At 37.8% G+C, this 25,333-nt stretch overlaps 1 protein-coding gene across 8 annotated transcripts in view; it reads right to left on the bottom strand.

The window, feature by feature from the left end:
- Positions 1-6,924: 6,924 nt before the first annotated feature.
- Positions 6,925-25,333, bottom strand: part of POPDC1 (popeye domain cAMP effector 1) — a 28,190-nt gene continuing 9,781 nt past the window's right edge. For 4 of the 8 annotated variants that reach the window (XM_026726670.2, XM_087913670.1, XM_087913686.1 and 1 more), the window contains 5 exons: positions 24,456-24,643; positions 19,167-19,275; positions 15,470-15,637; positions 13,529-13,670; positions 6,925-9,513 (listed from right to left, as the gene is read on the bottom strand). In XM_026726670.2, the coding sequence (XP_026582455.2) occupies positions 9,401-9,513; positions 13,529-13,670; positions 15,470-15,637; positions 19,167-19,275; positions 24,456-24,643 (720 nt within the window). In that variant the 3' untranslated portion in view covers positions 6,925-9,400. Of the gene's footprint in view, positions 9,514-13,273; positions 13,671-15,469; positions 15,638-19,166; positions 19,276-24,455; positions 24,644-25,333 lie in introns of those variants that run through there. The other 4 variants (XM_026726668.2, XM_087913641.1, XM_087913652.1 and 1 more) reach the window with 1 other exon arrangement.

The raw sequence follows: 25,333 nt of genomic DNA, 5'->3' as shown, positions 1-25,333 counted from the left end.
CTGCTTCTCAGGCCTCCGTAGCTTCTACGGTTCCCACCAATGCTGGCGCCTTTCTCGCCAGTGCCATCTCCAACAACAGCATCTGAGTTGCTCCTGCTTTTCCCCAGTCCCCATAGCAACAGAAAAAAAAAACATTTTGAGGTACCTGGGAGTGCTGCGCGCTGCATTTTGGTTTAATCCCGAGCGGCTGGGTGGGTGTCAGAAGAGCCGAGCGAGCGTCTCTGCTGCTGCTATCCTTGGTTCTCCAGCCTCGGGCTCTGCAAGTTTGCAAAAGTCCTGGTGTGCAGCCTGTTCCTGCATTCCAAGCGCCCAGGCCAAGCTGCAGCTGTCCCTCTCTCGCCAGCGCCGTCTCCAATAACGGCGGCAGCAGCGGCGGGAACCGTGGAAGTTATGGAGGCGCCTCTCCCACCCAAGTGGCTGAAACACTTCCATGGTTCCCGCCGCTGCTGCTGCCGTTATTGGAGACTGCACTGGCGAGAGAGGGACAGCTGCAGCTTGGCCTGGGCGCTTGGAATGCAGGAACAGGCTGCACACCAGGACTTTTGCAAACTTGCAGAGCCCGAGGCTGGAGCACCGAGGGTAGCAGCAGTAGAGAGCTCACTCAGCTCTTCTTACGCCCACCCAGCCGCTCGGGATTAAACCAAAACGCAGCGCACAATTCTCCCAGATACCTCAAAATCTTTTTTTTCCTGTTGTTACAGGGACGGGGGGAAAGCGGGAGCGACTCAGACGCTGTTGTTGGAGACGGCACTGGTGCGCGGCGGGGAGAGAAATTAATTCACCCCCGAAAAGATGTCCTAGCCGTTTGGGGGGTGGGGTCAAAAAAAAATAAGGCTTGGCCTTATTTTGTGAGAAACACAGTACTTTTAAACAGCAGAGGTTTTGACTGAATTGTGTCCAGAAGGGGAAGAAATTTTGAGAAAAATTTAAAGAGGAATCAGAAGAGATTCAAATGGAGGTGTCAGGAGAGTAAACAAAAAACTACAACAGGAAATGAAATTGTGTTTTGCAGCATGCTGTTTGGTTTGGACGTATGAGTGGGTGCTGCTGAGAAATAAAAAGCTGTAGTTAGAACAAGAGCAACTCAGTTCTGAGTGTCATGGATATGTGTGTATAGCCAAGTTGAGGTTAACATGGCTATTAAAAACTATTATCTTAGATGTGCCATATTGAGAATATGGAATAGATAAAATAAAGGTTGTACCCAAAAACATTATTTGTGGTCTCAGCACAAGACGAATTTTACACCCAAGAAATCATAGGCAAGCACAAATACTTAACTTATTGTCAGATGATAGAAGAATGTAAAAGGAGAATGGAGAATGTAAAATTCAAGAGGAAAAACTGGTGGATAGAGATGTCAGTGGTTCCCTTATTTATATTATTTATTGAAGTTCTCTTCAAATTTATGTAGGAAATGTCAACAACAAGAAAGGACATTTTAGTATGTTTATTGGATGTGTTAAAAAAAAACCTTAACAAACTTGGATTCAAATACACATACTGATGGAGAGAATGCTAAAGTGTTTTTCTTTGGGAGTTGAGGGACAAACAGTTGAAAAAAAATCATGGAATTTTGTTTTTATATTTGGTAACTGCAGCAAGATTATTGTATGCACAAAGATAGAAAGATTCAGCATTACCCACAATGGAGGAATGGTTGGTGAAGATGATGGGACTCTCTGAGATGATCAAATTGACTTGTTTGATAAGAGAAAAGACAATATTTCAGTGAATTGTTCACTGGAAACCCTTATGAATGTAGATTTATGGCTTAGATTATTAGACAGAATAGTTTATATAGAAAGAAAAAAGGTATGAAGTTACCATAGTTTAGAGGTAAATTTATAATTGTACTTATAACTGCTGTAAAGAAGATTGGAAGCTACTTTTTTCTATTTTTCTTTTACCTTTTTTCCCCTTTCTTCCACTTCTTTCTCTTGGCTTTCTTTCTATTTTTTTTTCTTTTTGTTACTCTATATTAGTTTGTATCATCTTTAAAAATTGATAATTTTTTTTTACATATTTGTGAACAATCCTTCAGGCCTGCAATGTCTGAAATAAGGTAATAAACACAGTTGCAATTTCACTTAGTGACTGTTTCGCTTAACAACTGAGTTGTGGCTGCTAAATAAGGATTACCTTTTTAATACACATTTAGGATTAACTGTACAACGGTACAGATCACTTTCTGTACTATAGGGCTTTAGAAAAAAAGAGACATTTTCTAAAAGTAAGAAAAGAGGCTAGAGTTGATTTTGTATGGTCTTAAGTAGGGTTAAGAGAGAAATGAATAAGCTAAGCCTATCACACCTACAAAACTCTGGGTACCCATTTGATGGCAACAAAGAAATCAAGAAAAGTCCAACTTTTCCTGCTACCACATGGCAGGCTTATTAGCAGTGAAGGTATAGTATGTTTTTATCTAAGCATAAAAACTTTTTATCTAGTTTAATATGCCTACTTTAATGACATGTGTGAACCAGGCAGTAATATTGTAATATATTATTAATCATACAAGCACTATGGAGTTTCAGGTAAGATTAATTGTAGTAATTATCCTGATTTCATATATTTATAGGACCGGGAAGGGACCTTGGAGGTCTTCTACTCCAACCCCCTGTCCAAGGCAGGAGTCCTTATTAAATCCCAAATGGTTGTCCAATCTTTTCTTGAAAATCTTTGGCAATTTCAGTCTTCTGCTCTCAGTGGTTAATGATCAAATAATTCTAAACTTTCCTGTGTTTTGGTTTGGAGTTAGTATGATATGTGAACATAGCCATTATGATTAAGGTTTTTCCTTCATCAACAAAATAGTAGTTAGAAAATCTTGATTTAGTGATATATGTAAATGAACTCAATATTTCTTAGACTATATACTTACACGGTTATGCTGAGGATAAAGGAGTAAGGGGAGTACTTAATTTTGAATCACGATTGAAACATGCAGCTCTATAAAATAGCCCATCTGTATAGCAATTAACTTTAGAAGATGTTTGTCTGGATATATGCGCATTATAAATATGCACATACTGTTCATGATCCTACAAATATAAAGATTCTGTGGCTCAGAAATGTTTTGTCTGCTCCAACAGGTCATTCAGTGGGCATTTCTGCAAATGCATGTATTTCTTGTACATTTTGTTGAATGGGTTGAAAGGGAACATTGGATGGACAGCCAACCCTGACATAGCTCTTTTGTGCTGTAGATGGTTGGATTAATCAGTTTCTCTTAAGTCAATACATAGCTGAAATGTCCATTCAGCATCCGCTTTTACTACAGAGGATGAAGGGGAATTCATATCACAAGAGTGCTTTGAACAGGAAATCAAGCTATGGCCTAAGTATATGATTAATCTCTAAGGGGGAAATAAAGGAGGAGCATTAGAAACTGAACTGCAGTCAATTACTACAGCCGGATGACATTCAACTCAACATGATCACAAGCCCTGTGGGCTAGGAAGGCCTCTTACATACATCTGCAGTCATCCTGTCTGCTGGACCCTATTTCGGAGAGACACAACGTGAGTTCTAGGACTATACGTGCCACCTTCTTAGGGGCATCTTCCAGAGCTCTAGTTATAAATGAAATAACAAAAAAGGAGTTTTTTTAAAAAAATGCTTATTAATTTAATTCACTTTTAACTGGAATGCTTTCCATCAAATATTCTTTGTTTTCAGAAAAAAATCAAAGAAGCAAAACATCTTACAAGATATACACTGTAAAAGTAGAGGAATACCTTCACTCTTAAGAGGGGAGGTTGGAAGTCTTGTAAAACCCCATGTACAAGGACATTAAATAATGTAACATCTAAGGCTCTGAGGTTAAGGAATGCTGGATGGTACATACACCATACTGTTGGCCTCTGTATAGCCTTCCTGAAATTTGAAAACTTCAGGACCTGGATAGCTAATGCCTTCTACATGATCATCTAAAATGCAAAGACAAGTTAAATTCTTGGTGGAAAGCTTGAACCCTATAAAACAATATTGGACTATGTCTGACTCATCCAAAATAAGATAAAACAGCTCATGTGGTGCCTGCTTCCTGGTGGTCAGTTTAATTGAGTTCCCTGTCAGCCTGACAGAAAAACAATATAGTCCTTGAATTTACAACTGTAATTGAGCCCAAAATTTCCAAGGAAGACAGTTTAGTGAGTTGTGCCTCATTTTATAATTTTTTTTAACCGTGGTTGCCATAGTTGATAAGTGAATTGTGAAGTCATTAAGCAACACCCATTGACTTTTCTTGCCAGAAGGTTCCTAAGGTTGCAAATGACAATCCTGGGGGTGCTGCAATTGTCATAAATACATGCTGATTGTCAAGCACCCAAAGTTTGATCACATGGTGGTGGGGTTGCCGCATAACTCTGAAAACTGGTCACAAGTCTTTTTTCAGTGCTATTGTAACTTTGAATGGACATTAAACAAAACTTTGTAAATCAAGGACTATCTGTAACCTGGAAATTTTCACTTTGTCCATTCATCGACACAGGACCAGGTGAAGCTCAGATGCTGATCTTACTTTACAGGCTTCAATAAAGCAGAAAAAGAAAAAAAGGATGGTCTTATATGATCTGAGAACTTGATAAAAACATCCAATCAAAAAGATACAAAATCGTTAAAAATGAAAGCTTTAATAAAGGTGAAACTGAAGATACCCAGAGAGGTGAAACAGGCACTAATACTAATATGTACTCCAAATTAATAAAATACATATTTCAGGACTTTCTGGTAATCCAGAAGAGAGAGCTGTGGGGTTTTAATTACCTAACATATAAAAACAACTATAGCTGTTATAACTATATGTTATAGCTATACACACTATATGTTATAGCTGTTTTAAGACAAGGTGGCCCCAATTTTGATTGAACAGGCTAATGTTGGCAATGTCTTCCATCTCATATCTTCCACCTACTTGTCTGCTAGGTAATGCTACTGTTTACAGAAATTAGAAAGACTAGGAAAAATTAAAATGGTTATGAAGACATTCAGAAGAAATAAAGATTTGATTTAACAAATACTTTCATAATCATCAGATTTGAAGCCGGCAGAGGAGTTCGCTATTCTTTTTTTAAAGAAACCAAAAACAGCTCAAATGATACTATTGTCACAAAAAATGCAGATACTCCAATTCCTTTTGGAATCTGTGACTGAACTAACATTAAACCAAGACTGATTTTACTATTTATGCTAAAGGAATGTGGTTGATTTGTGATTCAGTGGTTGTGTGATCCCAGCCCATGTGATTGGGCATTCTGTGTGGATTAAGAAAATAAAAAACTTAGGGTTATAGGTGCTATGCAAAACTACATAGCAGTTGCTTATGAAAGAGAAACATCATACTCTGTGAAGAGTATAAAGCTGGGAGAAGTTGCCTTGATTTATATAGGTATAGGGAAGATAACAAAATTCACTCTGGAAAAGAAAACAATTGTTTGAAAATCCAGTTACCATTAGAAAGGACTTCCCAGGGAGCTTGTACCAAAACAGAAACAATACTGCTAGCATGTATGAAGGAAAGAATATCTAAAGACCATAGGAATTGAATCTGAAGGAAACTTGTGGCATAAGGAAGCCCCTAACACTATTTCTGCTGTGAGTGATTGGTTAGGATGAAGCCTGGGAAAATGTGGAATGCCTCTTATGGATTGTAACTAAGTAAGCTAACTAAGCCAATAGGATTAAGAGATACATGAAACACAGAGGTTGCATTTGTATTGTGTGATTAAACCAAAGTGTAAAGTATAAATCAGCTTGTATGATTTAGTGTCTTCTATAAGTTCAAATCTTGGTTAAGCAAACAATGATTTAGTATGCTGTAGAAATACAATCATAGTTAAAACACAGACATACTAAAAGGTAATACCAGCCATCAACTTTAGAAAAGCGTTTACATTAATTGGGAAAGGATAGTATCAGCAGTAAAGACTAAAATTGTTGCAAACTTATAGACTTCTACTGATTGGATCTAACTGGAACATAATCAGGAATAGATAAGTTTTTGATCTGCACTAAAAGGGCTCTTCCTAAATGTATTTATTTATCTGATTTGTCAATTGCTTACAAGGTATAAGAATAGACATGAATATGAATATAGGAAATAGGTGTGAATAAATGGGGGCAATAGGACAGGGACAGTAGGCACGATTGTGCACTTATGCACACCCCTTACAGACCTCTTAGGAATGGGTGAAGTCAATAGTAGTTTAAGGTTAAAGGAGTGGGGGGTTTGAGGATGTAACAACAGAGTCACGTAGTGCATTCCCAGGCATTGACCACTCTGTTGCTGAAGTTACTTTCTGCAATTAAGTTTGGAGTGGTTTACATTGAGTTTGTATCTGTTGTGTACTCTTGTATTGTTGTGGTTGAAGCTAAAGTAGTCATTGACTGGTAGGACATTGTAGCAGATAATTTTGTGTACTACGCTTAGGTCCAACCATAGGCAGCTTAGTTCTAGGTTGTCCCAGCCCAAAATTTCAAGTCTGATGATGTACGGTATTCTGTTGCAAGCAGAGGAGTATAGTACTCTTCTCATGAAATACTTCTGGACTCGCTCAATTGCATTAATGTCCGATATATAGTGTGGATTTCAGACAGATCAGTTGAGTATTGTTCTAGCAAAGGTTTTGTATGCCCTAGTTAGCAATTCAACATTACCGGAAGAGAAGCTTTGTAAGATTAGATTTACAACTCTTAATGTCTTTTTGGTATTAATTCTAAACTTACATTTAAATACTGTGTCACAAAAATATTTCCCTGAAAGATGACCAAAATGTTCATAATTTTATTCATTTGTATCTAACAGCAGAATCATTTCCATGGCTATGGTAGTAAAATCCAGTTACAATAAGACTGATTTTAAGATTCATGTTGATGGGAACAGTTGAAAGTTTTACAGCAATGAAGTACTATGAAGTAGTATGAGGCTTATTGAAAAACTTTATTACATATTGTTGCAAGGAAATCCATAAATTTAGCCAGGAAAATTTGAAAAGGAAATAGGCAAAATAGCAATGTTGTTATTATATGACTAATCAATTATGTGCAGAGTTAATGTTAAGATGTAACTTGGTAATGTTAATGGCAACTCTGTCAATAACTGAATGTAACTTTTAATATTGGATTGGATTCATTAGAAAAATCCATTACAGCCACAAAGGTTTATTTCACTGAATGGTTAAAAATATAGCCATGGTTCAATGAGAATCGCATATACAGGCCATGATAACTGTTGCTTGGCTGTTAGAAGACAAGTTTATATAGAGAAACTCTTTGTTTTGAAATCACATGCTTTTCTTTTCACAGTTTTATTGTACCAGAAAGTTAAATATATCTTTCTCCTATGTCCAGGTTTGAAACATTCAATCCAGTTCAAACTGATTAGAAATGATGCAACATAACAGTGAATTATAATGGCACCATAGTAAATTCACAGTTTTTAAAATTGCTTTGGTTTATCCAGTCTAGTACTTACTAAGTCTGAATTGTATAACTGTAAAGTTTTTTCCATAATAATAATTATTTTATCAGAGATACAACTATGGCAGCATCTTATCAAAAGAATTAAATGCCTAGAAAAATAAATTTGTTCCATGTCACAAACTGACCATTTGTCCTTTAGAATTTTTAATACTAAACTTCAGTTTTCAAAACTGTGCAGTATACAAAGATCTTCAAAGATAGCTATCACATAAATAATTGCTGATTTTAGAGCCATCTGTCATAACAAATGTATTTTCTTTTACCTCAGAGCTTTTTCCTTAAGATGCTTCTCAGTACAAGCCCCATAGATGACTATTTCTAGTTATTTTCTGAATCAGCTATAATTACAATAAAGTCAATAGATATTGTTATCTATCCATTTCAGTGAAAAAAAATAAAGCTTAGTATTGTAAAAATTAAAAAAATGGGAATAGAAGAGTTTATCATTGTTCACAGTGCTCCTTTATTTATTTAATTTATTTGTATTTCATGTTTCCGCCCATCTCCTTCAAGGAGAGATATTCTCTTTCCATTATGTTTTAGATAAATTAGGATGGAAAGAGACCATCTCAATCTTTCTATTATTTTTTTGCTAAGTACATTCAGTTTAACTTTGGTGCCAGTAATCCTAAACTAATATAAACTTGAAAAGAATAGTATGCTTGGGTGGATTCTGTTTTTAGGAAGCATTCTTGCTTATTTATATATAAAATAGGTTTAGTTTGTAACTCAGTGGTGTTAGTGTCAAATTTTCACTAAATACAATAAAAACAACCCCCATAAATTCAATAAATAAATGATATTGAAAGGTGTCTATTGTTTTAAAGTTACTAACAACTTTGGCTTCAAATTTAATTAGAGTAGACACCTTATTTGAATATATGAACACAACTGTGCCACTCCTAAAGGTGTGCATGTGTGCGTGCGTATACACACACACACACAGATCAAAAAGAACTATAATCATTAGTTAATTGTAACATTATTAGTTTCCAGTCCACCAAGAGAGAATTATGTGTAAAAGTATGCTGGAATCAACCCTACTGACACCGTAAGGAAGTGAGGAAAAATGAGGACTCACTTGTACACATGTCAGAATGTGACTGGAATACTACACAATACCTAATCAGAACTTTTGCTCTTGAAGTAGTAATCATTTTCCAGTTCAAGACAGGAAAGGATGCTAGAAACTACCCTCTCCCTTGCTAGTTTAACAAGTAGGTTACTGCTGCCAGGATTTTGATATTCAAGATACAGGTCAATAATGTAGTAAACCTACATTTTCCATATTGTGCAGATGTATCACTGCTAAGTCTCCTTAGAATCACATCGTACTTATTGCCTAAAAAGCTAAAATAAACATATACTTTACTGCGACTACTTTTCATATAATCCACAGGGTTCGTTGCAATGTAAATGAATGCTAACACCCATATGTGCCTAGGCCAGGCGTGTCAAACTCATGTCATCACGACGGCGTCACGTGATGTATCAGGACTTTTTTCCCCTTCGCTAAACCGGGTGTGGGCATGGCCAGTGCATGATACATTTAGCCTGCAGGCCGCAAGTTTGACAGCCCTGGCCTACACTTAAGGCACATGTAGCTCTCCAGATGATGTGAAAGCTGTCGTTTTCTTTAGCACATGGACCAGATATGTACACAAATGCCTTATGTATATATAGTTCCTCCATTCCTCATATAGTTCCACATATTCAATTCTTTCAAGCATAAACAGTTCTTTTAGCTGTACTGAAACAAACAAGATCTTTGGAGTGGAAGTTAGTACATTTTGAGTGCGGTAAAAGTTTGCTCATAGATACTACAAAGTCAAAAGATGGATAAAATTAAAACACAAACAATGCCATCATCTACAGTTGCAGTTCTTCTGAACCAATGCATGAACGTCCTGTGAAGTCACTCATGACCTTTAAATGGTGCGGCAGATGGAGCTTCAAAGACATCATCTTCCACACTTTCTTCAATTGGTTTCATTTTGGATGATGTTCTTAAACAAGGAGATGGTTGGCCTGCCAACATTTTCAAAAAGCAATCATTGAAAAACAATATAATACTTAAAACAGTGTACAACAGTAATGAGATATTCGAAATATATCCTTCAATAATTGAATGATTTAGATTAGACAGTCTATATCGAATTCCAGAGATAGGAAAAGAAAATTAAAAAATAAAATTTCACCTACAATTCATTCTGAACAGCTGTTCTTGAGTTCTAGAGTATTATATAGATCACACTTCCACAATCTAGTGTCAATCCAAATGTAATGGAATTACAATTCTTAGAATTCCAACCCAAGATAATATCAAGTTGAGAAAGGTTGAAAACTGATGTTCTAAATTATTTTGATATTATCTTTTAACTTTAAAATGTATGCAGTAAATAATTTAATCAATGAAATTCTGCTGTATGGCATAGGTTTAGCTTGGGAATGTTACATGTTTTACATTGATTTTTTTTTAATCTTATAAAATAAAAGTATTCCAGCTCCCATTCCCCTTGGTATTTAAAAAAAATAACTGTTTTCAACATTTTCTGCAGTTCAGCATTTCATAATTATTACAAATATCAAGAAATAGTGAAAGAGAATAAGAACTTGCCCTGAATTAGTAAATAAAATAGTATTCTGTACTTTCTGATAATTTTTTCAGAGGCAAAGATTCAAGCAAAACAGATAGGAAATGTAGTAGTTAATTTTTATTTACATTTAATCTACTTGCACAATACATGCTCAGAATCAGCTAACTCTTATTAACTTTTTTTGGGGGGAACTTAGTTGTTAGTTCTGGAAACATTCAATATTAATAGAAACACGGGATATATAAAAGCAAATGAATGAACGAACAGCTATTTGATAAAATACTATCTCATCATAATCCTATGCCTGTTTATTCAAAAGTAGTTCAGCTGAGTTCAGCTCAGTTACTCTCATGTAAATGCATATAGGATTGCAGCATTGGGCTTTTTGCAGACAAATGCTTTTCACAGTGCTTGCAAAGAGCATAAAGAGTTGGGGCATTTTGACCCTGGAGCCTCCCAGGGTTGAGAAAGAAGACATCTTCACTGTAATTACATAAAGTGCGTTTGTTTGATGGAAGGAAAGGTTCAACCATTCCCCTGTGGGGATAACTTCACATGCCGATAACTGCATGGTTATGCATGAAGGTCTGTACATGATGCATTTCTTCGCTTCCTGCAAAAACTGGAGTCATCCTCATTAAGATGTTTCCTGCTTTGCTGTCCAGATAGGATCCTTTGCTAATACTTTTCTGAAGCATCAAGTCTGGAAAATATTTTTCACCTTACCCTCCCCATGAGAAAGCCATGAAGCACACAATGAATAAAGTACAATACATAGATATTCCTATCTCCATATCCCTTATGGAATGGATACACTAAGTACCAAGAGTGGTTTGGCAGTTATGTATATAAATGCAGGAGTCTATGCCTCCATAGCACTCAAAATAAAATACAGAATTCCGTTTCTTTCTGGCATCAACTCGAGTCGGGCTGCCCAATGTTAAGAGGACCGATCCAAGCTTTGCCTCCTATGCAAAGACTTCATTCAAAAAAAAATAAAAAAATCAGCTGGGCCACTTTTTCTTGCCATTTTTAAAAAGAATTTACTATTTTAAGTTTTTAAGCTTCATTTGTTCTCATCATTACAAGAGTTCTCAATAACTTGACAACCTTCAGTTGTCCTTCTATTAACGTGTGCCTGCACACCTCTCTGTATGTGTACAAGGAGGTACATATTTTTTTAACAAAAGATGGAAGATTACAGAATAGTTTGAGTCAAGTATCAAAAAGGGAAAGAAAATCCGCTCAATATTTTTGAGAGGCTAAAGGCTGGCATCCTCGCCAAGGAGTGCAATGTTAGGATGTGCTGCAGTTCAGGATTATCCTCAAGGGCGCTTTGGAGTGAGCATGCACATCACACCTATCAGTGCTTCCTTAAAGAAACGACATACTTTTTTGGCCTAACATAGAGCCCAGAAAAATATACATGTTTTGAATTCAGGAAGCACCATAAAATGTGGCAAGCTGCAGGAGGCACCAATAGTTGCAATAACCCAGACCAAAGCATTCTTTCAGCTTCTAAACTTTGTAGTGCAATAGGTGGGTCCCTCAAGCTTCATTTCACCTCTTGAAATCCTTCAGAATTCGAAAAATGGAAAAATGTTTCAAAGGCTTGAGGATCAACCAGATACCACCAAAGGGGTGCTAATGGGCTACATGCCACACGTGGGTTATGGTTCTGGGGCCTTTGAAGTACAACTTAAGCACCAGCAGCAGAAAAAAAAAACACTATGTATTTTAGGTGGCCTAGTGAGGCATGGACAACGTATTCTAGGAAACTGTCTCCAAAATTTTCCTATCTGGAAATTTTGCAGTCCCCCAGATGGGGAAAAGCTAGTGGTTTTTTTCAAGGAGTGTAATGTAGTTACAGTAAATATAAGTATTTACATCATTCCTACTCGTTTCCTACTGTAAATGAGCATGATATTGTGACCCTAAAACCATGTATGAAATCAGCATAAATTGTTCTATGAATTTCTAGTTGAATACAAGTATGCATAGCAATAGCAATTTGACTTCTGTATCACTTCACAGTGCTTTACAGCCCTCTCTAAGCGATTTACAGAGTCAGTATATTGCCCCCAATAATCTGGGTCTTCATTTTACCAACCTCGGAAGGATGGATATAGCTTTTGTATGCTGATACAATCTTTAATTCTGCAGAACCCAAACTACTGTATTATTTCACTCAAGTTTGTGACATTCAGTCCATTTCATACAATTTTTGACAATGTTGATGAATATGTCATGCTGTTGACAAAAAACATACTTTAAATTCATTCCATAAGGATTCATTCCATAAATTAATCCTTGTTGGTTTATTTTTTAAAAACACAAGAGTCAGATTTACATCAATAAATATTAAATATGCACATGCTCTATTAGTAGTTTTAGTCCTATGTATTCTTAGTGTAGAATTAGCTACTTAATGCAGAAAATAAAGAAACCAACTTCTGTTAAAAATTGCATAAGATCATATTGTATATAATAACATATTTTTTTGCAATTTAAGACATCATGAAACACTGGTTGGAGGAAAGGGATCTAATTTCTATAAGGATGGGGGGCAACTTTTTCTGGACATAGACCATCCTAGCTTTTCAGGAATTTGCTGGGCAATCCACTCCATGTGGATTCTCATTTTAACTCATTGGCTTTTACATTTAATTAAAATTGAATAGAATTTCCCAATTACATCTTTAGTCTCCCCTCTTCTGTCACATTAAAAATTGAAATTTGTTAACAAATTTGGAGCTTTCTAGTTAAAGGTGTTTCAGGCTCACACTATCCCAAGGCCTAAAATTATGCACCTGTGGTTTACAATGAGAATATTGGATGAGGTTTAATTTCCATAAAAATCTATGAAGTAATGAAATTCACACTTTCAAAGGTGAACGCAGAGGGCAAATTCTTGCCTGTAAGCAGGTCACAGTGTTTAGCAGATATCCAAATTCTTAGATCTGTACTAATGCACAACACTTGTATGTGCTATATAGATTTTTTTTTAGAATAAAAATGTCTAAATAATCTGATAATATGTTCATTTTCTCTTACCATGAACAGGCTGGTTTCTCTGAACTTTTCAGGAAAAAGGGGACACAAAGGCTTGAGCACCATATTTGAAAACTAACAATTAAGTGCAGAAATTATCCCACATTAAGAAACATATATGAAGAAATATTCAAATGAAAAATTGGTCAGTAATGTTTGGTTTATAATTAATTAGTCACACATGGAAAAGGAGCTGTTTGATTATGACTACTGAGAGAGAGGAATGCAAATACTGGCCCTAATATAAGCAATACAGTGATGCATTCAGATGCACCTTGTTGCATGACTCCCTTTCCCCCTTCCCAACTCTTCTCCCCAAAAGCAACATGATTTTGGCCACTGACTACAATGTTTAGTGATGCCTGGAAATGTTGACTGACTAGCTAATGACTCACGAAGGGTAGATGCAGTAGAAGTTCCACGCAGAAAATGTTGTAATCCATCTTCACTATCACTTGAGCTTGCCATGCTATTCCTCATTTGCATCACAGACAGTTGGGAACAGAAGCTGGGCTGGCGATCTATTTTTTGGGATGTCTGCACAGAAAAAAAAAACCCACACAATTCTCCATCAGTCCTAGATTGCTAATAAATATTCATCTCCTGCCATCATTTCTTTTAAGTTGTTCAGACAATGCTTTCTCAGCTACCATCCCAACAACCCCCATAGAATAGGATGACAGAATGTCTGCTAATTATAACTTGGATAACTAAATTATGATGGGGGAAATAAGAACTCTGTGGCAATTTACATATAATAGGGTAGAAACCTATTAGTCTCCACCGAACTGACAGCTTCCCTCTCTATTGGTCATGCTCAGCAAAAACTAGAAAGACAGATATTGATGCTAAATAATCCCTGAGGGCTAAGATATTACATTACAGAAGAAGACTCAACTGGCTCAGTAGAAGAAGACTCAATAGAAGAATTCTAGTTTTACTATTTTGGGGTGCAGGCAGTGGGAGCTAATTATTCTACATCAAAGATACAAGGTTTTAAAAAAAAACTTAAAAAGCAATCAGGTCACTTCTAGCCAAATAACTCCAGTTTTGCCACAGATTTATAGGTCACAGCAGGGGCATTTAAAGTGGGGAAGACTTGTGAGCTGGATGTGAATGGATAAGGACTTGCCCACATATCTTTTGATGTGCAGCACAGAAATAACCATTCTCACTTTCTCATTCCCAGACCCTAGGTTGTGGGGAAATTACATAAAAATGCAAGCATTTGGCTATGTCACTACTGAGAAGAAAAAAGAGAGAAGAAATAGCTACTTAAATAATGTTCAAGGATAAATCCATAGGCAGGATCATTTCAATGGATAGTATTTAAAAACAATCATATAGGAGGGAGAAGACCTTAAACTACACATTTTAGGTTTAACCGTTTTATGCTTTAGGTAGCCTGCTGCTCTCTATTTCTTGCTCTTCATTTCACATATAAATCAGGAATAGAAGATTAAAAACAGCAAGTAAACACTTATGCCAACAGCATATGTTTAGAAGGAGAAAAATTACATATGGAGAGCCATAGAGTTTGATTAACTGTGGCATTATGTAAGTTTGTATGGCCCCGTCAAGTATGACAAATCTGTCCCAATGGACCTATATAAGTAAAGAACCCAGTGACTTCATGGATATGCTCGTATAGCTTCTTCACAGCCATGCAGAAGTGGTTTCTTTATATCTTTCCTTTGAATCATTGCTTAAAACTCCAGTTCCTAAATTCTCTGATAGTGAAGAAAGCCTTTACTTTCAAAAGACTGTTGCTGCATTAAGATATCTAATCAGATATCCAAGTGGAAGCATGTGAACATTTATACAGTTCAACTTATGGCAAAGGAGTTCCAATGCCATGCAGAACAGGAAATATATTCAATGTCTCGAAATAACCTATGATGGGAAGGGCAATATAGATATTAATGAATACAGAACCAAGGTCCAAACAGTTTAAAATCCTCTAGAGTTTTGATGAGTTCTTGATCCAACTCCAAAACCAAATGATGCTTGATAATTATAAGTTTCAAAAATATAACTGTTAAGTGTTGTTCTGCATGACATTACATAAAATTCAGCATTCCAACTATTAGTCATTTATTTAGTTCCCTCAAAAAAACATTTAATTGCCATCATCCAGTAGTTGTATTTATCTTCTCTTGGATATAAGACAGAAAAATTGATAGAATTCAATACGAAGTTATAAATAGGCATTCTAAATCAATTGTGTTTTAAGAAGCTGCGTGGGAAAGGATATTGTACATTTTAGAAGGGAGCACAAATTAGCTCATCTATAAAACAGTTATATAATGCATGGAAGTCAATAGGGAAATGCTTACCTTATCACTTAGGGTTGGATCATTTAATGAGTATAACTTGTTTGTAATATCCTTTCCAATAAGATACTTAAATATTTCAAAAAGAAATGGCTCTGATTCTAGAAAAAATGCAAGTCTCTCTCTGGACCAACATAAGAATTTGCAGTTATCATCAGCAGTAATTGATACCTATAAAGAAAGTGTGGTCAATAATTAATACAGCATTTTAATTGTTCCTATGACTACAGCATATTTAATTCAAATCTCAGCAAATGACTAACATCAATAGCACTTAGACTTATATACTGCTTCATAGTGCTTTACAGTCCTCTCTCTGATCGGTTTACAGAGAGAGCATATTAAAAATACTTTATTCTATGAATTTTCTCATTTCAGCAAGGATGAAATGGTATTCTGACTATACCAAGAACCTTGCTTTCTATTCTATTTCATTTGGATTTTTAAAACCCTGTAAACAAAGGTATTGCAAAGGAGGAATTAAAGAAATATGAGAGTCAGTACAAAGAATTCAAACAGCCAAGCTTTAATTACAGTATGTAACATTGTACAGCAGGCCCAACACTCCAGTGCTGCAAATCTTATTTGCGGATAAAGTTTAACTGGTTGTAATCAAAGTCAAAGAAAATGGAAACGTTGAATCAGAAGCGGAATAATAAGCATAATTTTCCTCTAATTATTTTAAGAATAATATAAGGCAAGAATGTTAAACAATTCCTTTACTTTTGGGGATACAGTAGAGCCTCGGGTCACAACCATAATCCGTTCCAGGATTTCGGCCACAACCCAATTTGATTGTGACCAAAAGCACAACCGTCTGCACATGCGCGGACAAACCCCTCTCAAAAAAATGGCAGCAAAGGGGAAATTGGCATGGAAAGGGAATCTTTCCACACAGATTTTGTTCGCCACCTGATTTTTGAACTGTGACCCAATTCAAAAATTGGGTGGATTTTTTGTTTGCCATCCAATTTGGTCAGGAACAGGAGCATTCATGACCTGAGGCTCCACTGTTTTACAAAACATCCTTTATCATTTCATAGTTCTGAAATACAGCTACCATATCTGCACTGCTAAAATCCATGTCACTGCCAGCTGTCAGGAGAGTGTTAAAATGTGTGTATCTCTTGGCTTCCCTTGTCTGGATTTATGCAGCCCATCTCTGATAGCCCCGTTCTGAAATGGCCATATAAAGGTAGTCCTCAACATACAATGGTCCACTTAGTGACCATTACAAAGGCACTGAAAAATGGGACTTCTGACTATTTTTTACAGTTACGACCTTTGTAGAATCCCTATGTTCATGTGATCAAAATTCAGATGCTTGGCAACTGGTTCATATTTATGTCAGTTTCAGTGTCCCAAGGACATGTGATCCCCCTCTGAGAAGCAAAAGATCACTTTCTGACAAGCAAAGTCAATGGGGAACCCAAGTTCACTTAACAACCAGGCTACTAACTTATCAACTGCAATGATTCACTTAACAACTGCGGCACAAAAGGTCGTAAAATGGGGCAAAACTCACTTAAGAAATGTCTCACTTAATAACAGAAATGTTGGGCTCAATTGTCATCATAAGCCAAGGGCCACCTGTACTCTGATAATATGCAACTTAGATCTTCAACAGGAATATTGCTCTTCCTCTATTTCATCCAGCATAAGCTCTAATCATGTAAATAGAAGTAACAGTATCATGGGATGGACTATCTTCAGTTGAATGCTTCAAGGATTACGGCCTCAGAATAAAAATCAATTTAAGTGCTGTTTATATATGCAGGCTAGCTACCAATGATTGTGTTCAGGGCATCTCCATAAAACTAAATCCAGCAGATGGCACCAGTGTATTAACAAGAACAAAAGGGAGGCAAATTCCCTCATCCAAAGATCCATAAACAAAAAAATGTAAGTATATCCCTTCCAAAAAAATTGAAAGCAATGTCTAAGCATGTGGGGAGGTCTATCAACTATTTGTAAATGTTGTCTACCTATCATTAAATGCATATTTTCATTTTCTAAGAAATGAATTAGTATGTGAATTAAAACAACATTTTCCATCATTAAAAAAGCACACATATATTAAATAAACAAAATTCTAGAAATTTGTGGTTAAAAATGTACAATGTGTGATCAAAACAATCAAAACAATGTGTGAATTTTAGTCCCCTTGGCAAATAAATCTAGCACTCCTATTCTTGCCTTGTTCTTGTTTTGATTGAATTTAAACTAATGTGTGGAATAAGAAGGCTGAGATGTTTTCTTTCGGTATCTGGTAGAGACGGTATTTTCTCCAAGTCTGAATAAATGAGTGCGCAAAACCCAAAGTAGATAATGTGTTAGAAAGAACAGAAGTATCTTGTATTGGTCTTCCAGTAGGGGGATTACTGTATTATGACAGCAACCTTTCTATGGCATTAAGCCCAGTTCTTGAGTGGAACATATTACGCTAAGTCACTGATTTTAGATTCCGTACCAGGCTCAGTTTCACTTTTACTATCAAGTTAACCAACAACTGCATAAATTCCTGGTCAGGCATAGGAACCAGGCTTCCAAGGCAGAGATTGCCTTTTACTATTAAAAGGCACTGCAATGATTCCATCTTTTACTCCCTCACATGTTTGTTTGTTTGGTTGGTTTTTTTGGGGGGAGGGAGGGGTGAAGAAGGAAAGGAAAGGAAAGGAAAAAAGCAGCTCTGGGCAACTGCATCAGAAAGATCTAGCTAATTAGTTCCAACTAATATCTGAAACTCGTTTGCTGGAGAATCATTTTGGAAATATGGGATCTCTCACCAATTTTGCAGCCTATTATCTCTTTATTTCTAGAGATCCCTGAAAAGGTACTTGCTGGAGTAGTAGATCTTATTTTTCCAAATCTCTTTAAGTCATACTATGGGAAAGCAATAATTTTCAACCGTTTTTTATTCTTTTTAAAAATGACTTTAGAAATTTGATGGCTAATTACAAATAAAAAGTCCTGGAAGGAATCATATTCCAATATTTCCTTGATTGCTGTTATCAGTTGCCAAAAAGATATGGCAGATTTTTGAAAGGACACTAAAACTGCCATCTGTCACCATCTTAGATTCTTGTATTTTCTGAACTCTTTCCCACAGATCTTTCCATCCCTTAGTTTTCTGCAGCACAGGAAGGCTGTATTATAAGTAATTTATTCCCCTCATAATGGTTCTTTAACCTATAGTGAAAAAAGGGCTTCTTTCTCTGAGATTCCCTAGCATTGAACAAAAAGATAATTAAATATAGTGTCTATCAGCTTTTTCTGAACTGTTCTCCACATTGTCCTGTCTGAATATTTTGAAATACTAATGGATCGTCTACCAACAGCAAACAAGATTCTAGTTGATCAGGTAAAGGTGATTATTTTCAAATTATAGTTCCAATAGTAAAATAGCATTAAGTTCAAGTACAATGGTTTTCTCAATAAAGTTTGGAAAAGTGATTGTTAATCTTATCACACATGCATTTGGTGTATGAAAAAATATCATTTTAAATCTCCCCAACAACACAACCTTAATATTTCACATCGGGAATTATTTTATATTCCAACAACAACAGTTTTAAAAACTATATCATCAGACAAAATACTGTAAATTCATAGCTCTTCAATTTTTCAAACAAGTGCTTTGTTCACTGGGAAATCTCCATGATAATTATACTCATTCCTAAAGAAATGGTTGATTTCATACCTGGAATTTCTCACCCCGATTCATCTGAGTTGATCGATATTCAGGAGAATCTATAAAGGCACATGGGTAAATATTATGCAGAAAATGTCCTCTATAGGAGACCTTCATTCTGATGATGAAAATAAGTATTACAATAATTGATAATATAGGCAGTAGAGCAAGCTAATTTCTAACAGAGTACAATTATTTCCAAATACATCAATTCACACAACTTCTGTCATCATAGGAAAAAACTTCACTGACTTTTACTAGTTAAAATTCTGGAACCCCCACAGTTCAGCTATTTTCCAAGAGGCGTGACACAATCTGCTGCTGAATCATATCCTACACTTAGATATCCCCTCCCCATCCTTCCCTCTTACTTGCATTAATTCTGTCTTGGTGCATGGTACATTTATATGGTTCATTATCATTCATCACGAATCATTACTAACCAATATTAAGCTAAGATTTCCCTGTTAGAATTAATGATGCATTAACATCAAGGCAGATGTAATGTAGCATTAGGAATAGCTGCATTGGGAGAAAGAGCAAATGAGGGAGAAAGTTATAAATTGGCAGATCAAGAGCAGAAGGAAGTAGAAGGATTCTGTACTGTTCTGCTTGGTTAACTTTAGTTTGGACTGAATCCTTGCCAAGCTTCTGTTTTTAGCTGTGGATAAGGCTTATTCCTGCTGGAGGAAAAAACCTGGGGAGAAGTATTGATGTTCCCAATATTAGTTTCTCAATCTCGATGTTACCAATATTGATGGGCTTAATTGAAGCTTTCCTGTTACCTAATAACCAAGGCATTTTTTCTACATGAAGTAAGTAAATAAATAAACCACCAGGAATTTAGGAAAGCACAAGATTTCCCTCTGTCTCACTGTAACAAGGGGAAATGAATCATGAATCAAGTGACTTGAGCATTGTTACAAACATTTTTTGAGATTTAAAGAAATAAATTTCTTAAACATACAATTCCCAAAAGCTTAGACATTTAACTGAGAATCTATCAACAATCAAATTTTCTTAGAACCACATTGTTTGAAATCAGTAACATACGTATGATCACTGAAAGATAAGAATAAAACTTTGAATAGCAGTTATAGAAGATAGCAGCTGACAAGGGCTGCAAAGCACTAAAGAGATCATCAGATCTGTTAGTACTGCAAATCACCAGGAAATTCCAAAGCTGAAGGAGTAAAAAGAAGGTACAGGACTGGATCTAACTTTGCTTTGTTTCCCTAAAAAAATATTCTTACGCATGTGCTAAGCAGACTACTGTTTCTATGAAAGGGAAAGGAAAGAATCTTCACTAATTCTATTTATCCCCTTTAGCACCTAGTGCTGTTTCCATAATTCAGGGGATTCTCCAAATTTTTGGATTAGATTTTGGATGACTCTAAAGGAAAGGAGAAAGGGCGTTGGTACTTACCTGACACGCCCGTTCTCTTTGAGCTGTGAAGAGCATCCAGTAGTGGGAGATGCTTCAGTCTCTGCATGTCTAGGCTGGGCTTAATTTGTGGAACGCTCCTCCTCCTCCACGGGACTCCTCCCCAGCATTCCCCAGTTTTGGCGAAGACGAGATAAATAACCGCCCTCGTCCTCAATGCCCTAACAATTCGTTGGCCAAAACAGGACCCCACCAGATGGAAAAAAGGGTGGGGCTGGATGCTGGACGAGCAGAAGTGATCGTTACAAGGAAAACTACTTTATACATCAGAAATTGGAGACTTGACGATTTCAAGGGTTCGAAAGGGCCCTTAGTGAGTGCGACCAGGACCTTGTTAAGGTCCCAGGTGGGATAATGGTGTACCGCTAGAGGGCGTAAATTTGTGGCTCCTCGAAGGAAACTCCGTATGTGTGGATGATGGGAAAGAGATAGTAGACCTTCACAAGTGAGAACTGACGCCAAGGCCGCCACCTGTCTTTTCAAGGTATTAGGTGATAATCCCTTGTCAAGTCCCTCTTGCAAGAACTCTAGGATTTGAGCCACAGATGGAGAGATGGGATCAATTCGAGACTCGGTACACCGTTTGCAGAAACTGGACCATGTGGGTTGAGGGGCGTCTGGCGACTTGGATAGTGGCGATAACTCTGTTGGAAAACTTTTCGCTCTTCAGACAACCTCCACTCAACCTCCAGATGGTCAGGTGCAACCATTGAGGGTCCAGATGTTGAAGGGGTCCCTGGGTTAGCAAGACCCTGGCTGGCAGAATTCTCCATGGTGTTGATATGGATAGACTGCTGAGGTCTGCAAACCACGGCCATCTAGGCCAGTAAGGAGCAACTAGAAGTAGTTCCGCCCTCTTGTCTAGCAGTTTCTGGATGACCTTGGGAAGCAGTGGAAGTGGTGGGAATGCATACAGAAGTCCCGGGGGCCAATGACAGCGGAGCGAAAAGTTCTCCGCTCCTTGCGAGAGGTACCTGGAAAAAAATCTCGGGAGCTGAGTGTTGAGGGGGGAAGCGAACAGGTCCACCACCAGCTGTTCAAATGTCCTGACTGCCTCTTGAAACAGGGTTGGATGGAGGCGCCACTCCAACTGATCAATCGTGGCCCTGCTTAGCCAGTCTGCCTGTGTATTCGACAGACCCGAAATGTGCTCTGCTCTGATGGAAAGTAGGTTGCTCTCCGCCCAACGACACAAGCGCTCCGCTTCTCACATGAGATGTTTCGGCTGTGTGCCCCCCTGTTTGTTTATATGAGCTTTGGCTGTTACGTTGTCGGTCAATATTAGTATGTGCTGATTGCGTACCTGTGGAAGGAAGCTGCGGAGAGCCAGGTGTACTGCTCAAAGCTCCAGCCAGTTTATGCTGCACGACTGTTCTATGGCGGACCAGCGGCCTTGGGTTGTGAGCGATTGAACGTGCGCTCCCCATCCAAACAGGCTGGCATCGGTGGTGATGGTAAGTCTGTGTGGCTCTTTGAAGAGGCAGCCTCGGTTGATGACTGGTCTGGTCCACCAGAGGAGAGATATGAGGACCTTTGATGGTACCTTGACCTTGTATTTGGAGTTGCTTCGGCTGGAGGGCTGGTACGGGAGCAGGAACCACTGGAGGGATCTAGTGTGGAGCCGGGCCCAAGGGATGATAGAGATACATGAGATCATCTTGCCTAACAATTTTGATAGTTCCGCTAGGGACACCCTCTTAAGACCCCTGATCTCGATTAATTGCTGAATGCTATTTAGTCTATCTGCTGCCTTCCACTGTAGTCTAACTTTGCCTTCCACTGTATCTATGACTGCCCCCAGATGGGTTAACCGAGTCGATGGTGTTAAATGACTCTTTTTCCAATTTATTGAGAACCCGTGTTGTTGTAGGGATTGTAATGTGTTCTGAGTATCTTTGACTGCTTGATGAGCAGAAGATGACAAAATCAAGATGTCATCAAGATAACACTGGAGTCGTATGGGGATATCACGGAGATGAGCAGCTAGTGCTGCGAGAACCTTTATGAAAGTCCTGGGGGCAGAAGCTAGTCCGAAAGGAAGGGCCACATATTCAAAATGGTGGTTATTATAACAGAATCTCAGAAATTTATAGTGGGAAAGCCGAATAGCAATATGTAGGTACGCCTCCGTCAGGTCTATGGACGTGAGGACGTCACCCTTTCTGATACCAAGTAAGATAGATTGCAGGGTGTGCATTTTAAACTTGTGATATACTAAGAAACGGTTGAGACGTTTCAGATCCAATATTGCTCTCCACCCCCCTGAACTTTTGGAAACAACAAAAAGATGTGAATAGAAACCTCGCCCTCATTGGTTGGTGGCTACTGGCTGGATGGCTCATATGTCCAGTAGGTGTTGGATAGCTGTTTCCATGAGAACCGGGTCTCTGGAGAGAGGGCATGACATGAAAAAATCTGGGAGAGTGGATTGAAACTCTAGCCCAAGGCCAAATCTAACTGTGTCTCTGACCCAGGAATCAGAGGTTGAGGAGTCCCATTGGTCCGCGAATAATTTAAGGCATCTACTAATGGGGGTTGGGTCCAGGGAGTTATCTTGGATGCCGAAAGGACCTGTTTCCTGCTCCCCGAAAGGATCTCTTGGATTGACCACCCCTTCTGCTCCTATCCCCGAAGTCGGACCTGTCTGGCTGCTGCACTGGTCTGAATGATGGGGGTCTCTGGTATCTGGGTAAAAAGAATCCCTGGTAAAAGGACCGAAAGGATCCCCTCCGAAAGGACTGAGGGTTTCTAGAATCTGACTTCCGAAAAAGGGAAGGAAGAATTTTGTTTTTGTTTCGGGTTTCAATTAGTAGCGGATCAAGGGAAGGGCCAAACAGTCTGTCTCCCACAATTGGGAATGAAGACAGCTTGCATTTGTGCTTAAAGTTCGCTTGACAATGTTTTAACCATAGTAAGCGTCGCGCTGTGACATGTGAAGTAATGGCCCTGGTTGAAAACTTGACTGCATGATAAGTTGCGTCAGCTGAGAATTCAGCAGCTACTATAAGTTTAGCAATATCTTGGTACGCTCTAAGGTTGGAATTAGGGACATGTTCCCGTAAGAGGCGGAGCCATCTGAGAAGAACGGGTGAAGGAGGCGGCCGTGGCTGCTCTGATGGCCCACGCGTCAGACTGATGGGCTCTGTGTAGGGCTAGCTCGGTCCGTTTTTCCTCCAGCTTTAATGCCTCCAGCGCATCACTGGGAATGGAGGAGGATGCTAATCCCACTATAGGTTCATCTACCTCGGGAATATTCAATAATTTTGAGAAATCAGGGGCCAAATTGAAATATTTCCTGTCATATCCAGTGGGGGCTGGGTACACCGCTGCAGAGGCCCACTGTTTCTGTACCAGGTCCGAAAACATGGGAGGAACTGGGATCACCTCTGCTTTGACTACTGGTTGGTTGAAAATTAGATCTTCTGGTCCCTCTTCCGAAGGAGTTGGAGTGGTAGAAGGGGTCGACTTGTTTAGACGTGCAATATTTTTTGAAGCACTTCCCACTACTGGATGCTTTGAACAGCTCCTGGGAGAATTAGTGAGGCAACTTCTACAGCAGAATTCTTCCATTAGCTAGAAAGAGCTCTCCTGTCCAGGGATGCAGGTGGGTGGGTAGATTTTTGATCTAACTAGCTTATATTTAGGTCTATCATACCTGACCTATAAAAATCCAAATGAGCACAAATGGGCAGCAAAGATATACTGAAAATTCCTTGCTGCCATCTAGTGGTTGTCTGGATTTGTGCAGACCAGATCTGGTAGCCTTACCTATCTCTTTCAGATCGAGCGTGCATTTTTCATACAGTCCAACTATATAAAGGGGAGATCCAGACCCAGTTATTTCAGACACATACTTTCCTTTTAGTAGAATACTTAATCGATCATCCACTGACGTTTTATCTTCTGCAGCATATGCTTGACCTGTTTTTAAAGTCTGAATATCGCAGAACTGTCCTGTCAATCTTTGGAATAGCTCTGGAGGAACATGGAGTGGTTCAAACATTCTCTTGTACAGGCTACTGAGCTCTTTATTTATTTTTATCTAGAAGACAATAGTGAAGAAATATTACAAACATTAGAAATGCAGAAGAAGTGGTTTTAAGACATGATCGTTTCAGTTAAAAAGCTTCCAAAAATATCATTGCTGGCAAAAAAATAAATAAAAGTTTACAGTTCATTTGTTTACTTAATACTGCTTTTTATGTTGTCAAAAGTTAAAACTATTTATGAGTACAAATCAAAATTGCATGGTAAAATACAATATAAAATCCCATTCAATAAAGAAAGAAGAGGAAAAACATAAACAAAACTAGCTAATCATAACATTTTCAGTCAAAGAAACCCCAGAGGAAGAATTGTCTTCATCAGGCATCTAAAAGACACATTAACAGGTGTCACAGATTGGGGGTAGCAGGAGAGGAAGAAAAGGAAATTCTGGAGTGCAGCTGTCAGTTGCTTTTGTAACTACGAGATGACATTGTCAGTCACTGATGATCGTAGTGATTGTTCAGATTTGAAACAGGATATTAAATATCCTGGTACTGATTTGTTTAGTGACAGAAGCATGAACTTGGCTTGATAAATTGACATTCATTGTGTGTATGAGATGTCCTACTCAGAATGCTGATTGGATTTTACCATACATTCTGCAGTTCCTAGGCCCAAGGAAGCCACACATAGAATGTTATCTAATCTAATGAAGCTATCAGTGTGTGTTAAATAATAGAACAGC

Source organism: Pseudonaja textilis, chromosome 1 (assembly GCF_049901715.1).
Source record: "Pseudonaja textilis isolate UNSWEBS1 chromosome 1, rPseTex1.2, whole genome shotgun sequence".
Classification (NCBI taxonomy): domain Eukaryota; kingdom Metazoa; phylum Chordata; class Lepidosauria; order Squamata; family Elapidae; genus Pseudonaja; species Pseudonaja textilis.
The sequence above is the reverse complement of the archived record's forward strand: the minus strand, read 5'-3'. Positions and strand labels throughout refer to the sequence as shown.